Genomic DNA, 17126 nt, shown 5'->3' with positions numbered 1-17126 from the left:
TTGCCAGAGCACAAAAGGCAAGGTAAGAAGAAAAGAACAACCATCCGCCAAGAGAATGTTCGAGCCGACTGTTTTTAGCAAACATCGATAATCATCTCAATTCAAAAGGTGAAAGAAACTCCATCCAACCATGTTATATCGAAAGAACGCTGAACGGCCCAGTCATACGCCAATAGCATTCACTGGAGCTCAAATGAGATATTGGCGATTAATGTATCAGGGAAATATCTTCGAGACTATGCAGAAAAGCGATGATCTGTTGTCATCGCTGAAGAGGACGGCTAGCTGCTACTTTAGCCAGCAACGCCCATAGGGCCAGCACCCATAGGGCCAGCGCCTGGACGAGCTCGGTAAGGTATCGGCTGGCCTTGTCCATCAGACTGGATAGGGTTTTGCTGGCTACTGTTACTCGTGCTTCGTTCGCGGTAGTCCTGTGCTGATGCAGGCCCAAGATCCAAATTGGTCTGAGGAGCAGTGTTTGCAGAATGACCGAGTCCTCCAGGGCTCTGAACGTGGCGAACTGAACTCTGTGCCTGCCAGGCTGCGTCTTGAGAGGCGTCCGTTTCAATGCGAGCTGAGGTAGGAATGTTCGCTCCGCGATTTGAGTTCGTGATTGTGACAGTCTCGCCTCCGTTGGTAGGCCTTGATGAGAAGCTACCCCGTGCAATATCTCCATAGCGCTTGAGAATGTCTTTCGTGGTCACTTCGCTGTTCTCCTTGAAGAAAGTAGGATCACTAAGAACCGATTGCAAGTCTTCGGGAATCTAGGGGCAACGTTAGGATACCACAAAAGACAGAGAGAAAAGAAATGGGATGACCTACCTCGCACATAGTATCATTGTACGTGATCAGACAGTTGACAGCCTCGATTGCCAAGAAGCTCTCGTCCACTGTACTGGCCTTGGTGTTAGGATAGAGGATATTCGGAGTTATCACGGTTGCCAGGTTGTGGATGTCCATCTTGCTACCAGACTCCTCATCGACGTGCGAAAAAGAAGAAGTCCAGTTTAGGAACGCAAACAGGACTTCCATGGTATCACGATGAGCCTTGGGAAGCAAGCAGCAAGTGAGATGCAAGAGTCGCTTTTGCTTCTCTGGATCAGAGATCTCTGTAGCAATGTTAGACAAGCCGGTCCTTGCAGTTTTGGGTCACTGGACTACTTACTCTGAGATGCCACGAATAAGCGATGCAGCTTGAATGTCATAAGTGGATCAGGCATCTCACGAAGGAACTTCTTGAGAAGAGCCGCGATCTGAACAGGATTCTCCTTTGTAAGATCAACCTGCTCATATCTGTTATCAATCATCTCGGTGAGTTCCTTTAGGCGCCTAATGTTGCCGTTCTTCCGGAAAACACCTTCCACGGACATGTCCATTTGACGCATTGCGGATACGGCATCGTCAACGAGGGCAGGGATACGAAGCGCCCCTGGGCCAACACCGTGACTGGACTCTGTACCTTCCTTCTCAACGAGGAAGTCGAGGCTGACGCCAAAGACGCCCTTCTTCTTCCCACCTTTCTTGGCTTCCTTGTTGAAGGCCCGGCCAAAGATATTCCAGATAGTGGGCTTGCGCGACTCAATTAAAGAGAGAAGCTCTTCCAGTGTGAAATTGCCATCCAACAATGGCTCCATGGACAAGACCGCCACGTGCCGGACAATGAAGTACTCCAGGGCGGAAAGCTCCGAGAAGTACTTCTTAGTCCGCATTGACTGCTCGATCAGGTGCTGCTCTAAGCCTGCACCCGAAACGCCACGCTGATGGCCGAAGTTGTACTTTGGAAGAGGCTCGGTGGTGCCTACAAGCTTAGTGCCGGCATGCTTATAAGCATTGGGCCGTTGCTCCTTGGCTTGCTCGGCAGCAACGATTCTAGGGATATCATCCAAAGTCAAGGCGTCCTGGTTGCCAAAGGTCAGCTCAGTGACCGTCTCTCCGTTGGCATCTCTTTCCTCTACAATCTGAAATCCATGACCCCGTGGATCCGAAGCTTCGCCCCCTGATGACCCCGGTCGTACGCTGCGACCCTCCGGCCCATCAATTATTCGAGACGCCCGAGCCTTTCTGTAGGTTGTTGACAAGGTGCGTTCGTTCCGGATTGATCGCAAACGGCGCATCTCGCCCACTGTTTGTTCGAGCGATGAACCTTCAGGGCTGTCCTTGAGAGCGTTCGCATAAGATTTGGCCCGTGTGCCTGACCTGCGCATTTCACCCCCAGGTGGGATTCGACTATTGTCGCTGCCGCTTTGTGGGCCCACGTTGGAATCGTCTATCAACGGTAAGTGTCTTTATGAAGATGCCGAGATGAGCGGTCGTCGTAACCTACCAGAGAATGTCCCTCCAGCTCGTAGGACGGCGAGGAGTCGCGCGAGAGCAACTCTCAGAAGAAAGATGAACTGTTGGAGTTTGGTCACATGAACAAAGCCGCCTTGTGTTTCCTGGTTAAAACCGTTCTTGGTGACGCAATCGTGGCAGTACGCCCGCTTCTCCTTCGGATTGTACAGCGAGTCCTGGATGGTACTTGTTAGGTCCTTTTGACAGGATGCACACGAGAAATGTGGCGGTTTAATGTGCCACCTGCTATCACCGAGCATGACACATTCATCGTCAATAGGTTCCTTGCAAGATGCACAACAATCAGACAGCTGATCGGCGAGGATGTCTACACCGACCATCAAATCTGCAGTCGTTTCCTCTTCCTCAAGAGGCCTGAGTGCCTCCAAGTCTCCCAAATGATCTAGGAAGTGGTGAAGGCCTTCCGGCGTTTGCTTCTCTCTTTCAAGTTTGAGAGCTCCTTGGAGACCGATACGAATAAGCAGCTTGAGGTAATGGGCAAGCCCCGTGACTAATGACAGGAGTTCCTGGGTGACGCCAAGTTTACGCACGCCAGCCTCCTGAGTCTTCGAGAGTAACGCGAAGAAAGCCACAATCTTCTTGCATAGAAGCTTTGCCTCACGCCCATAAGCCAGGTCTAGATATGATTGTCAGTACTAATCCTTCGATTATGAGGGCGAGACAATGCATCATATTAGCTTACCTTTCATGCCCTGGGTTTTAATGTTCGTTGCAAGTTGGTCAATGGCGGAAAAGAGAACATCGACGTGCCCAATAAACCTTTTAGCAACAAACACGCCATCAACATAGGTGCCATTGCTGACATGAAGCAGCATATCCGAGATGCACGCAGCAGATGATTCTTCGAAACTGGACAGTATGCTCCAGATTCGGTATACCTTCTCTTCCATCACATCTTCCTCATCGCGTACTCTATTACGTTCTTCGTCAGTGGCGTCTAGATCTGCCTCAGGTGGCTCCAAGAGTTGGCCGGTCGGAGCTAAGCGGACATTCCAGAATTTGTGAATCATGTAACACTCGGGGTGCCAATGCTGATTCTGCCCGTTACGAAAGATCTCGACGAACTGTTTCAGGATTGCCGTGTGACAACCATGACAGCGCTGAGCGAATTGGGTCGAATAGTGAAAGTGACAGTAGACTTTACCCTCATGCTCATAGTAGGAGTCTTGCGCGCCAAAAACCGTGGGACAAACAGAACAGGTGAAGTGCTCGATGTGATACTTGCGTTCCAGGGCTGTGATGTACGACCCACGCAATGCTCCGCCGCATTCGTGGCAGAGAAGATCGAGGCGTCGAAAGTAGTCTGTCTCACAAAGGGGGTATTGCCCGTTTCCATCTTCAGCATCAACGGGGAAGAACTTCGATGCCACTATTTGACCACAATCCTAGACCCAACGATGTCAACACATGAAGAGCAATAACATCTCTTAGCACGGTGCACTTACCTCGCACTTGAAACATTCGAGATGGTACGTTGCAAGTAGAGCTCGTACAAACTGGCCCGTGAGCGGTTCGCCGCATTTTTTGCAGATTCGCGACGAGCTGCCGGGGGATTTCGCGGGTGGTCGGCCGTTGGGGCGAGATCTTTCCCGCGGTGTAGATCTGTCCCAGTAGCCATTCCGGTCTCTTGGGGTTGACGGATCTCGCGAACCAGGGTGGCCAGACTCCAAGCGCCGGCTCATACGACCGTCTGGGTTCTGTGCTCCATCAACCGGGCTGTTGGTAGACCCGTTCCATCCTCCTGTCCTTGTGCGTGGCGAGTCAAGAGCAATGTTGCTATCTGCAGGAGAGGTCGGGGTTTGCGATTGAAAGCTACCACCGCCATATCCACTAGTGTTGAGTTTGGGGCGGACAGCCCCGTTGCCCGGCACGAGGCTGTCCGGCAAAGAAACGTCGCCGGGAGGCATGCTCGTCAAGAACTATGCCTGTAAAGACTGGCTTGGTCGGACAAATCAGGATTCGCAATCGAGTGTTGTGGACTATTTCCGAGGTAGACGGCACGGCCGCTACGGTAGGAGTGGAAGGAGTTGGGTCACGGGAGGGAGGGGGGAAGACAACAAGATGATGGAAGTATTATTTGGAGGCTGCAGAGGCACTAGTCGTCAGAATCGCTTTCGAGATGAATAATGTTGCCCTTCACTATATGCAATGTTAGTCTCTGGGGCAATCGTCCACAGCCTGGTGCGCGGGGTTGGTCAGGGGATTTAGCGACCTTGTCCGTAGCAACACACCTCACGCCATGTAGATGAGACTTTGCGGGGAAATGGAAAACAACAGTAAACAGGGCGCGAGGGCAAGTAGTTTGGAAACGAATAACCGCTCGGAGAAACAGGCAAATTGGCGAGCAAAATCGGGGTAAAAAGAATTCGAGAAGCGCAACCGCCCGCGTCGAGGAAGCGGAATGGGGAAAGGGTTGGAGAGCTCAAAGTAAGACCAACAAGCGGCGGAGTGCGCTGTCTGGGATCACAACCATTCCTAATCCCTTCCAGTGAGTTTTGTGTTTGGGCGAAGACCACCAGAACGCAGAACGAGACGGGGGGGGAAATGAGGTCTGAATAGCAGAAAGAAGAAGGACCAAGTCGCGTTCCGGTCTCTAGGACCCAAATCAAAGGGAAGCAGAGCGAGGGAAGGGAATCGCGTGTTTGGAGGAGGGTGGGTGTTGCTGCTGCTGGCAGTTTGTCGCTCTGCCCTCTTCCTCCCCTCCCCCCTCTCCCCTATGCTGCTGCTTCACTCATATTGCTGGGCTTGCCCACTTGGACAGGATCACGTGAAAGGGGTCACCGCCTCATTCACCGCCTGTGATGAGCGGCGGGTGGAATCCCCTATCCCATCTTTCATCCCATCACATCCCGTGTGTGTGGTGCCTGGGTGTGTTGTGTATCCATTCCTGTACCCGGCAACTATTCCCAGAGACCAACAATAACAACAACAAACATCCTGAGGGGTTGACGAGGGAGGCAGATGCAGATGCAGACTCTCCCCGACTGGGATTGGAGAAGTTGAAATGTCAACACCATCCCCGTGGGATCTAAGACTTAGACCTTAAGAATTATTTAAGCTTAGTCGTCCAAGTGACAACAACACAATCATCGCAGTCGCCGGTTGAGTCCTGGCTAAAAAAAGCCCGGGTACGATAAAAATAGCCAAGCACAAGTGATTGTTCGGGCAGAAACAGACCCTGTATTTCTGGCTGGTGTGGAGACTCTTTCCCATAGAAGTCATACATAGTTAGTGCCAGGTAAAGAGACAAGACCTTCAGAAGATAATAATAACCAACTCCCCCTTCGAGGTGGACAAGAATGGCGTGTTACTATTGGATCCCGGATGCTCATGTCTGTCCTACTCTTGCAGACGTGTATCTCTGTATATGAGGTAGTCCAGTAGTCTCTTCAGGCTATCTTTAGACTTCATTTTGGGGTCAACAGTGGTTCCTTGGCAATTACCCCTAATTGATGCTGCTTTTTTCTCCATCCCCAGCCGATCAAGATTCGGTCTAGGGGCTTGCAAATCTGCTCACGAGCCTGCCTTGTGAAACATCTCGATTCCAAACCTGGTCTGATCTCTGTCCAACCGTAGAGAAAGAGAGACATGGATGTTCTCCTGCCGTGACTGAACTGCCTCCCGACCGCCCGCAAGTATCTTATCCATCCATGCATTCCATCTATGCTATGTATGTACCGTCTCACCTTCCTCCGCTACTTCTGATCGACACACTATCCCCAATTTGACTTCTGCCCGCAGGTAGATACCACATATACGGACTGGATAGTATGTTTAGGATTGACTCAAGAACGGCTGTATCGAATGCAGATAAAGCATGAGAAGATGGTCCCGGCCGAGAAGGACGTTGACAGGATCCAAGCATCTCATTGCGCTCACTCACTGTAATTCGGTAGAATGGGCTTGGCTGATAGTATGGCAGGACTTGTCTGTGAGAGAAGCTGATCACATCACTGGTATTGAAATCAAGCTCATGCCCTTGCGCAGTGAAGCTGCTATACTAACATTCGCGGCCAGGTAGACCGCGAGATAACCTCACTACTACCGGCGTGGAGCCAGCACACGTTGTTTGAAGTCAAATATTCTTGATAGACGCTATTATTTAATTGGATTATTGAATATCTTACTATACACTTATCAGCAGAAAGCCTTCCTCCGGCTTTGACTTGGACAAAGGTGCGGGACATTCGCTTGCGGGCGGTGGGAGAAATATATCAATGGTCCTAGTAACTGGTAGGTCCGAAGTAATGCGCTCCTCACCTCATAGACGGGATGCAGAGTTTCTGAGGAGAATGCTCCAATCATGTAGACCAGAGAAAAGAAGGAGAAGGAGATAGACCACATAAGGGAGAGTGTTCCGAAGTCATTTCATGAGTTAGACTGGGTCGCGCGACCTTTGTTCTTTTTGTTCTTCTGGGCAGGCACCAGTCGAGCGCGTTGACGTTGCCTACCACCACCCACCACACCCGGGCAGAACATGCTTCCCATCTACCTACCATCGATTCACTACAAGTGTTACTATGTCCATGCAGCTTTTCACCCCAACCTTTTCCCTACTTCAGAGAGAAGTTCCTCAGGGCTCGGATACATAGTCTCTTGCAAAGTAGCTGTTACTTCATTCTGTCTTTCTTTGAGCTTCTGGCTTCTCCCAGCCTGGTTTCATCTTGGAGTCCTGCGGCGGGTTACTTACTTCCCCGCGCGCACGCTGAAACTGCAATCATCACCCAACATACACGCATCTGCTAGCCGAGAAAGAAAAAAGAACACCATTCCGTCAACCAACAGGATCACAGGTCGCTTCAAGCGTGCTTCACCTTCTCGCCAGGATGTCGAACCAGGCGATCCTACGCATTACCAGGGTATACTTGTTCCTTGCATGTCTTTCAGATGAAGCTCGCGCGACTGATGGGGTGTCTCTGGGAGCTCACAGGAGATTAGACAATTCCAACAAGGCACAGACCTCTGTGAGTGCCCCGTCCCCTCATAGCTGCATATACCCTTTGGTAGATCGAAGTGTTTCAAGAGACTTTTGGATTAGCTGACTAGAGTGCTTTACATCTATCTACAGCTCTGGCGGTACATTACAACGAGTCCGATATCCGAAATGTTCAAGCTCTAATACTCGGGCCTCCGGATACGCCTTATCAATTTGGATTCTTTGAGGTTAGGCTTTGCTTACCCACGTTGTCCTGGAAGAACTCTCTCGATACTGATCATCTGCCAACCGTCTAGTTCTCAATCAAATTTGGAAGAGGTCAGGAAGCTTGCCCCTGAGAAAGATTCTTTCATTTTGACACCTCGCAGACTACCCGACCAATCCCCCTAATGTTCGCGCATTGACGACGAATTGTGGACGAACTCGATTTAATCCCAATATCTATGCCACCGGCAAGGTTTGCTTGTATGTTCCCTCTGGAGGCTGCACGGGGATTTCACAGCTAATGCACTAACCTAGGTCGATCCTTGGGTAACAACTCCCCGACATTCCCTGAGATTAAAGCTTGATTGGTAATGACTTGGCAGAACGTGGCGCGGAGAAAGCGGAGAGCAATGGTCGTCTGCACAGGGCCTCGAGTCTATTCTAATATCGATTCAAAGCTTGATGTCCTCCAACCCTTACGAGAACGAACCTGGTTATGAAGGCGCAAATTCAGAGGATGATAAGAAGAATATGGAACAGTATATTGCGAAGGTAACTGATTTCGTCCCGCACATTGCTGCAGTAGAGATCTAATCAGATTCAAGATTCGCCACGAGACCCTTCGACTTGCGGTGATCGAGCCGCTGGAAGCTGCCTTGGGGATTATTCCCACAAACGACGCGAATACGTCGCTCAGTGACAACGAGGAACGGCAGCTTCTCGAAGAAGACAAGCCATGCGCCGACCATTTCGCCGACCTCCGCAAGAGACGTTTCATGTGGTATTTTGGTTCCTACTTGCAATCAATTGATGCTGCAATGCTGGAACATCCAGGCAAACATAAATTCAAAAGGATGCCCTTCGAAGGTGGTGGCAATGCTATGGAAGGCCACTTTGACTATAAGGAATTGAAGCAGCGCTTGGTGGCTATCAAAGATATGATCGTCGAGGAAAGCCTCGGCTGGGCTGCCGAAGGGCTGGTGGCTAAGGAGCAGGAGTGGGGCATCGCCGTGAGCCTGCAGCGCCAATTCGAACAAATCGTGGAGAGCATCAAGAGCCAGAAGAATTTTACAATTGATCTGAACCTGGTTGACGATAACCCCTTCCTGTGGAGGCTCACCTACTTTGGCAGGCCCATGACGCATCTGGACGGTGGTGTGTTTGAGATTGACTTACGCTTGAGCCCAAGGTTTCCAGAAGAACAACCCCGGGTATTTATGAGAACGATCTTCTACCATGTCCGTGTATCTGAGATTGGCGTCTTGTGCTATATTCCACGACGGTCAGAGGAAATGCGATATCACATCGAAGGGATCGTGGCGGCTCTTGAGGAAGAGCACCCACCTTATGATCCACGAACTACCGTGAACCCCGAAGCCTCTCGGTTGTTCTGGGGTACGCCCGATGATCGAAAGAGATACAATCGAGCTTTGAGACGCTCAGTTGAGAGAACTTTGGATTAGCCCCATGGCCATTGACGATATTGGTCCGGCTTCAACGACTCTCAGACGGACAAGAAAGAAACAGAACACTGGCTAGATCATACTCATACTAAGGCCATTTTGTCTGGCTTTGGAATGTCTGTCTAGAATCTTCTGTTCCTCTGCATTTCCTCCGCGCTTCAGTCCTAGCACACACTCGAGAAGGATGGGAAAGGGGATGTATTATGAATGGGATGGGCATTTGCATTGCCATATCAGTAAACTCGGAGTAGTTATGGCGCAGAACCCCGAAAAAGGCGGGTTGGAAAGAATTTGCTTCGCAGTGTAACCGGAGTCATTGCGATCAGTCAGTTGCCTTTTTACTTTTATTTTTATGCTTGGTAGCCGAGCTGGCCATACTTTAAGATTGAGATGAGATCAATGGCAGACCTAGCTATCATATCATATCATGACCAGCTTATTTATACTGTCGGGCAACTACTCCGTAGTTCACGTGCGACTTTTTGTGCGGGGGGGCCCGAGCTTTGATCCGGAGATTCTGGAGGCAGAATCCAATCACGCCGCCCCCCAAATCGATCGCTCCGTCTCTCTCGCGGCCTCGCCCTCCTTTCCTCCCATCTCCACATCATCCTCCGTACGGCTGTGCACAGACAACCACCGCATCATGTCTACCAAGCGGCCTACTCTCGAATTGGGCAATGTCCTAGTGGTTGGAGGATGTGGTTTCCTAGGCTGGCACATTGTTGACCAATTGCTTAATTTTCCCTCGGAGTCCGACCCCAGTGTCGCACTGCCCAAGCCGCAGGGCGATGCCAGATTTGACTATCCCAAGCTCGCTGATCGGTATCCTCGATGCATAGCAAAGGTCTCCGTTGTCGACCTCCGGACCACCAATAATCGTCTACCGGGCGCCGAGTACTACGATGGAGATATTACCTCTGCGGAGTCCATGTTGTCCGTCTTCCGTGCTGTCAAGCCGGACGTCGTTATCCACACCGCCACCCCGAACGTGTTGGAAGGAAACAAGCCATTGCTGCGCAAGGTAAATGTGGACGGAACCAAAACACTGCTCGAGGTCGCGAGCGGAGAACGTGGCGATTGGGGTGGAAAGTGCAAGGCATTTGTTTACACGAGCTCGAGTTCTGTGGTTCACGATACGCAGAGTGACCTGATCAACGTGACTGAAGAATGGCCTCTTATCCGGGGACCATTGCAACAGGAGTACTACTCTGAGACCAAGGTACGGAGGCTCTTTGAACACTGTCCCCTTTTTCCTTACCGGCCGGTCGATCGCTAACCAGATCTTCGTTACGTGTAGGCGGATGCCGAAGAACTCGCCCTGAAGTACAACCGTGCCTCGCCTTCCGGAATGGTCACCTGCGCCGTTCGCCCCGCTGGTATCTACGGCGAGAAGGACACAACATTCACATTTAAGATCCTGGAACATGCCGCTAAGGCTTCCCCGACCGTCCTCCGCATGCAGTTGGGAGACAACAACAACCTGTTCGACTTCACCTACGTCGGGAACGTCGCCTACTCGCACACGCTCGCCGCGTATCGGTTACTCGCGACCTACGCGCGCTACGAGGGTGGACAGGGTGGACCCCTAGACCATGAGAAGGTTGACGGCGAAGCGTTCAACATCACCAATGACTCGCCGGTCTATTTCTGGGACATGACCCATGCTGCCTGGGCGCTCACTGGCAAGGTGGTTGAGCCTGAGCAGGTGTGGGAGCTCCCCGAGAGTGCTCTCGGACCCATCGGCTCGCTTGCAGAGACCGTGCTCGGCCTTTTCGGAAAGACCCCTCGCTTGACCAGACGTATGGTGCGGTATTCGTGCATGACCCGCTACTACTCGTGTGACAAGGCTAAGTTCCGCCTGGGATACCGGCCCATCGTCCCAGTTGACGAGGGTCTTGCTCGTGCAGTCGGATATGTGGTCGAGCGGGAGCGGCTGGAGGGGCAGAAGAAGGCGTTGTAATCGCGCGGACGAGTCGAGGGAAAGAGGCATGGAGTCTATGTAATATAAGTTGATTTCTCTTCCAGATGGCTTGATGTGAATTTCGCCCTGTCTATAATATTAATGCATGAATAGCAGGCTGGTCTCTTTTGCAAAGATCTCGATCTTGCCCGGCCAGACTCTACGACGAGAAACGAAAACCTTTACTGATCAATTCTTAAAGTTTTTCATGAGAATATGCCTATCTTTATCTTACAGAGTCTTTTAGATCCACAAACCCCACACCTTCGAAGACGAATCATTGACCGCGAGCCCGGCTCTCACATTCCAATCTCTTCAACACAAACCCACATCAACCATCCCTTCCCCAGAAAACCGACCCCAGCACAAACCCCACGACATATGAACATCTACAGCAACTTCCTCAACAAAACCCTGAGCAACATATCCTGCTTCGCCAGGTCCCGATTGAAGAATTTCCCTGTTTTCCTGGTGTACGATGCCAGCTGCGCCACGCTCTTGAACCGCTTCGGCTTAATACCCAAGGCTCGACACTCGACCACATCCACCAGATTGACATATACCTTCGACAGCGCCTAAAGTGGGTCAATACATCGTCAGTCTATTCTGCTTATCTCCTCCACTCAACGCAGTTTTCTTGGTGAATTTCTCTCATGGTGTCGGTTGGGGCACATCACTTCAACTATACCTTCTTGCATTGTGTGATGGAAGGGAACGGTCCTGGCAGGCTCAGCATCGCACAAAGCTCGTTCCAGCTTCCCAGAGATGTAAGGCTGCTGCCGATGATCCGGTCGTATTCGATGTTGGTGAAGGCGTTCCAGCGCTTGCGCCAGGTTCGTGAGCCGGATTTCCATCCTCGATGTGCGGCTAGGCGCTTGAATTCTTCGGTGATCCGGGCGGCTGGGTTGGGCTGGAAGTCTGGGAAGGCGTGCCAGAATGTGGAGGTTGTCATTTCGGATGGATCGGCGAGGGTTTGGGCTGTGATTGGTGGTTTGCGGGCTTGGGATCGTTGGGCTGGGAGGAGATGGCTGGGTGGACTCAGAGGTAGAGAGGTGGTGGTGATGGCGACCAAGATAAGGAGGAGGATGCGGAGGATGAGGAGGAGGAGGAGGATGAGGAGGGGTATGAGCAGGGGTACGAGCAGGGGTACGAGCAGGGGTACGAGCAGGGGTATGAGGAGGGGTATGGGGAGAGGGTATGGGGAGAGGGTATGGGGAGGGGTATGGGAAAGGGGATAAGGAAGGAGATATTGGATGTGAATGTGGAGGACGATGGCGATGATGAAGAGGATGTCTTGTAAGTGATGCCATTGGAGCGACTGGGAATGACTGACCGCCATCGTTGAAAACAGGTCATTCACTACGTTTGTTCAATTGAGTCTGTTGTGCAGCGACCTCCAACTTTCAACATCTTCACAAAACAGGCATTGAGAAATGGCATATAGAAGTCAGGTACAGGCAACAGCAGAGGGTCATGATCTCCGACAAAAACTCACCGTACTGATTGCGTCTTTCTGATTGTGTCACTGCCTGGCCTTAATTCCCCGCGATCTATACAACGTGCCAATTCTCTTCTCGAATACAAGAAGTTTCCTCGTGTAGGACGAGCGCCAACTCACTGGAGTGCTCTTGCCTGAAATTTATATTCTTCCAGCCGTGTATAAACCCGTGGTTCACACCAAGTGTCCCTGCCGTGACAGTCGTTGCTAATTCAGTCCCAACTTCAACCACCACCTGCGGACTCCTTGAGGCCACCCAACGCCAACTCCTCCAGCATGGTGCTGTCGAGAACTTTCATTCTCTGTCTCTTGCTTGCAGCTGCAGAGGTCTTTGGCTTCGCAGAGAAACTGCGCCGTGCAGTAGAAGGCGCCCATGGAATTGATGCCGTCTTCGACTATGTCGTCGCCGGCGGCGGCACTGCAGGGGTGACTGTGGCAGCTCGCTTGGCTGAACATGGGTTCAGCGTGGCCCTCATTGAAGCGGGAGACTTCTACACATCAGCCTATCCTCTGGCGCAGATGCCTGGCGTGGCCGTCATTGGAACTGGGGCGAATGTGGAAACGGCGACGCCGATTGACTGGAAATTCGTTGCAAGAGATATTCCAGGGGCCAACCATCGTGATATACATTATCCCAGAGGCAAATGCGTTGGGGGATCGTATGTCCTTCAGCAACGGAGCTCTCGAAGACGATACTGATCCGCTCTATCTAGCTCGGCAAGCAACTTGATGATATACACTCGGTCTGCGCTACCCGACCATACTTCCTGCCCCCATACTGATAATCGGTTCGAACTAGACCCGATACTGGGACAATGGCACGCTGGGCAGAGCTAGTCCAGGACAGCAGTTATACCTTTGATCGCGTTCTGCCATTTTTTCAGCGCACGGCCGCTTTCACGCCCCCCGAGAACGAGCAGCGTCCTTCAAATGCCTCGGCAAGTTCTAACCCGGCTGCATTCGCCGAGGGCGAACCGCTGCAGGTGTCATATCCCGTGGACAGTATCGCATTTTCCAGTTGGATGGAGAGTGGATTGCATAATATTGGAATCGACGAGGCCCAAGACTTCAATAGTGGCACGTTATTAGGCTCTCAGTACTGCAGTTTGACCATACATCCATCTGAAAGGATTCGGAGTAGCTCTTGGGCCGCCTTCGGGCAGAATGGCGATCGTATATCTACGATGAAACTATATAGGACCACAATGGCGAAGAAAATCCTCTTCGACTCCAAGAAGAGAGCGACTGGGGTGGAGGTGCGGACTGAGAACTCGACATCAACTTACACTCTGCACGCCAAGCGCGAGGTTATCGTCTCTGCGGGTGTTTTTCATAGCCCGCAGCTTCTCATGGTATCAGGGATTGGGCCAACAGATGCGTTGAGCGAGCATAACATACAAAAGATTGCCAACCTTCCCGGTGTCGGACAGAACATGTGGGATCATGTCATGTTCGGGCCCTCATATCGAGTTGCTATGCAGACTTTAACTAGGGTTGCTACTGATCCTGCTTTTCTCGCCCAACAGGTCGTTGAATGGACTACTGGGCGACAGGGCTTGATGACGAATCCAGGCGCGGATTACCTGGCTTTTGAGAATATCCCAGAGTATCTACGCGGAGGCTTCTCCGAAGAGACGAACAGGAATCTATCGTGGTTCCCTCTCACTTGGCCAGAAGCAGAGGTGCGCCTTCGGTTCCCCACGATCTTCCTAGCCTCTTACTCAACACAAGGTCGAACAACAGTATATCACCGCAGCCCTTTATATCGGCGACTATGCCGACCCTTTTTTTCAGTCAACCCACAGACGGCGCACAATATGCGACTATTCTAGGCGTACTAGTCGCACCCACATCTCGCGGAAGCATCACCATCACCTCCGATGATACAGAGGACCTGCCCATCATCAACCCGAACTGGCTTGCGACGGAGTCGGACGCGCAAGTCTCTATTGCCATATATAAACGAATTCGCGAGGCGTTTCAGGCCATAGATCCTATAGCCGAAGGCGACGAATACTTCCCCGGCAGCCAGTTCCAAACCAACGAGCAGCTCCTCGAAGTCATTCGCGATACCGTCATGACCATCTACCATGCTGCCTGCACATGCAAGATGGGAACCCGCAATGATCCAATGGCTGTCGTGGACAATCGGGCGAGAGTGTTTGGAGTGAAAGGACTGAGGGTGGTTGACGCCAGTGCGTTTCCGCTTCTACCTCCGGGGCATCCTCAATCGGTCGTCTGTATGTTTATTTCTTTGTGGCTTCTTCCCATATACGGCCGGTCACTTTCGTGAGTTCTTGGTTGGACGTTACTGATATGATCTGTTTCCCCAGATATGCTGGCGGAGAAGATAGCAGCTGATATCATAGGCGGTTCTCGTTAAGTGAGAATTGGGGTCGTTGTCCGGTACTGGAAATCCTAGTAAATGCTGATCCCTCATCAATAAGGTTGGGAGGGCAAGTAGTGTGCAGTTAGTTCCCTGTTGTCTAAGGATTTACCAGCATATAGTACGGCTTACTAAAATAGCAGGGAGGGAAGAAAATAGCGGGATATCAGCCTTTGTTTTTAGCAATAGAAGGGGGAAAAGTAGGCTCCTCCAAAGACGGCTTATCATCTCATCCATGCTTAATATTCCCAACCAGTAATCTTCGGTTGCTATCCCTGGCGATACTAGACCTCGGAGGCTTAGCGTACGGTCCTATATTACCATGATTAGTTGGAGTTGTAGCCCACGAGCTTTTCGCTTTCATGACGCGTGTCTGACATGTGATCTTGCGATGGTGTGAGTTGGAAGGCTAAAATACAGTTCAATCATTCCTGACATGCCATGGAATCTTATTCTCCTAAGGTACCGTACTGTACCTGGTTCAGTTGCTTTGCCTAACTACAAACGAGGACATTTCAAGCAAAGAATCTACCTTCTTTCCCTTCTTTTTTTTTCCATTGCATGGAAGCTCTGGGAAGGAAGCGAAGGAGCGCTAGAAAAAGAACGAAAGAAAGAAGACTCGAATACTGTAGTCAACAAATTAATGCGATGCGACGATAAGTCGCGCAAAACCACCATCTCGCCCGTTCTTCCTCCCTTCCTTTTTTTCCCAAAAACCTCATGAATACCTTAGAAATCTAGAATCCCAAAGATCACATTTCCCGTTAGTATGACGACGGCTGGTTTGGGACAGGGGTCTGCGTGTGTTGAGACTATGGCGTGCGTGCACGGGCACGCAAGAGCACGGGTCCTAACAAATTCGAAGAGAATTGTTCTAGGCCTGGAATTTCTCGCTTGAAGGGTACAAGTGAGGGACGAGCTATGTATGTATATGCGGATGGTTCGACTCGTGGTGGTATTTCTGTGTGACCGGTTTTCTGGATGGATTTACGAGTATTCTAGTTATTTGGGGATTGTGTTCGGCCACTGCAGGGGATTGTAGGTGGTTTCTTGGTCAACAGTACTCTGTAATCTGATTGTCTTTTTGGCGGTGGTCCTTGGTTTAGGTGGTGGGATGGTCTGGTTTGGATTGAATTGAATTGAATTGAGTTGAGGTGGTTGTCACCTATTTTGGATGCAATTGTATACATCCTTCGGTTCTATGGGGTTTGTTTGATGGGAAGGTAGGCTGGCTGGGTGAGGTGTATATAAAGCCCATGCAAATGTGACCGTGAACTTCTCTATGCAGATTGAAGTAGGTTGATAATGATAGTTGACTAGCAAGCTTGACCTTCTGTCATCTTTACACGTTTCTATACAAGTGATGAAATGGGTGGTTGAATGCCATCAATGGAAATCCAAAGTTTCTTTTTTGCTTTTGTCTCCTCTTGTTCAAGCTTTACTTTTAGTTCGGATGGAATTGACTCGGGGTGGTTGTTGCTTTCTTCCCATGGGTTTGGCATTCGATTGTTGTCCTGGTTAGGTAGATTTAGGCTCAGATGTCCCCTTTGCGCCTTTGCTTTGATGGTAGGTGTGTGTGGGTGTGTTTTGACTGGTGGGGACATTCTCTTTGGTGGTTAGTTGCTGAGCAACGCGGCCATCTAGTCACTCAGTATGTTATGGATTGGGAAGGGAATTTGGTATGAGTGTACTCCGTGCATACACTATTCTCTGGGAATTGTCGCACGGGGGGAGAAAAGGTGTAGTGGTGGGGTGGAAGAAAGTACGAAGTATGTAGTACTAAACTTGTAGAAAACTCTAATTATCCTTTCATGTTTATTGTTCGTGGCCCTGTTAAGGTTTGCTTTCGCCTTCCTCCCCCCTGTCAGATGATCTCGTGCTCGTACGGCTCGTCGGGAGATATTTCACGGTTCTTGGGGGTGCTTTTTTCTTCTTTGCCTGTGAGCGGAAAAATTCGATTACCTTGCTGCGATGCGAGGGTTATGTGGGTGAGAAAGGAGGAGATGTGAGGGTATTGTTTCTAAGACGTAGCCAGAGGCAGACGGTGCATGCCTCTTCCCCCCTGTGCAGCATGTAGGCAGTATCTAAGGTTGGATGAATGGTCACCTCCCCGCAAATCAGAGGTTAGGTAGAGAGATCATCATTTTTCTTGATATTCATATTTTTATCGCGCGCTGGTTCCTCTCATGGGATCTATCTTGGGTAACGATTGACAGGCGTTCCTTGTCTCAGAGGTGGAGAATTCAGTGGGAACATGTGTGAATTGACTCAACCCGCAGAAATTAAGAGGCCTATCTCAGGATTCCAGCAAATCGGCCCGCTAGTCA

The 17126-nt window shown here is 50.7% G+C and overlaps 6 protein-coding genes across 6 annotated transcripts; 4 read left to right on the top strand and 2 right to left on the bottom strand.

Moving 5' to 3' along the window:
• Positions 1-293: 293 nt before the first annotated feature.
• BO97DRAFT_342663 (GTPase-activating protein LRG1) lies at positions 294-4259 on the bottom strand (the record flags this gene model as incomplete). The annotated part of the gene is made up of 6 exons (XM_025691680.1): positions 294-764; positions 823-1109; positions 1166-2266; positions 2324-2968; positions 3035-3737; positions 3798-4259. 6 exons carry the CDS (start codon positions 4257-4259, stop codon positions 294-296), a joined length of 3669 nt encoding a protein of 1222 aa, XP_025552665.1.
• A 2590-nt stretch (positions 4260-6849) lies between these two features.
• BO97DRAFT_442511 (ubiquitin-conjugating enzyme E2) lies at positions 6850-9361 on the top strand. The gene is made up of 8 exons (XM_025698269.1): positions 6850-7211; positions 7283-7316; positions 7421-7515; positions 7585-7606; positions 7657-7753; positions 7808-7819; positions 7876-8044; positions 8098-9361. The coding sequence occupies exons 1-8, from the start codon at positions 7179-7181 to the stop codon at positions 8953-8955; spliced, it is 1320 nt and encodes a 439-aa protein (XP_025552664.1). The 5' UTR covers positions 6850-7178; the 3' UTR covers positions 8956-9361.
• Positions 9362-9523: 162 nt separating this feature from the next.
• Positions 9524-11090, top strand: BO97DRAFT_442510 (C-3 sterol dehydrogenase/C-4 decarboxylase). The gene is made up of 2 exons (XM_025698268.1): positions 9524-10174; positions 10253-11090. Exons 1-2 carry the CDS (start codon positions 9599-9601, stop codon positions 10913-10915), a joined length of 1239 nt encoding a protein of 412 aa, XP_025552663.1. The 5' UTR covers positions 9524-9598; the 3' UTR covers positions 10916-11090.
• Positions 11091-11133: 43 nt separating this feature from the next.
• On the bottom strand, positions 11134-11981 carry BO97DRAFT_469814 (uncharacterized protein). Its single transcript, XM_025699873.1, has 2 exons — positions 11604-11981; positions 11134-11490 (listed from the first exon to the last, which is right to left on the bottom strand). The coding sequence occupies exons 1-2, from the start codon at positions 11865-11867 to the stop codon at positions 11305-11307; spliced, it is 450 nt and encodes a 149-aa protein (XP_025552662.1). The 5' UTR covers positions 11868-11981; the 3' UTR covers positions 11134-11304.
• Positions 11982-12149: 168 nt separating this feature from the next.
• Positions 12150-14964, top strand: BO97DRAFT_442508 (putative GMC oxidoreductase). Its single transcript, XM_025698267.1, has 7 exons — positions 12150-12366; positions 12615-13072; positions 13127-13156; positions 13213-14095; positions 14145-14155; positions 14208-14653; positions 14747-14964. Exons 1-7 carry the CDS (start codon positions 12349-12351, stop codon positions 14794-14796), a joined length of 1896 nt encoding a protein of 631 aa, XP_025552661.1. The 5' UTR covers positions 12150-12348; the 3' UTR covers positions 14797-14964.
• A 147-nt stretch (positions 14965-15111) lies between these two features.
• On the top strand, positions 15112-15660 carry BO97DRAFT_40846 (uncharacterized protein). The gene has a single exon (XM_025695872.1). The coding sequence runs from the start codon at positions 15236-15238 to the stop codon at positions 15521-15523; it is 288 nt and encodes a 95-aa protein (XP_025552660.1). The 5' UTR covers positions 15112-15235; the 3' UTR covers positions 15524-15660.
• The last annotated feature ends 1466 nt before the right edge of the window (positions 15661-17126 follow it).

The sequence above is a fragment of the Aspergillus homomorphus genome (assembly GCF_003184865.1).
Source record: "Aspergillus homomorphus CBS 101889 unplaced genomic scaffold BO97scaffold_13, whole genome shotgun sequence".
Classification (NCBI taxonomy): Eukaryota; Fungi; Ascomycota; class Eurotiomycetes; order Eurotiales; family Aspergillaceae; genus Aspergillus; species Aspergillus homomorphus.
The sequence above is the reverse complement of the archived record's forward strand: the minus strand, read 5'-3'. Positions and strand labels throughout refer to the sequence as shown.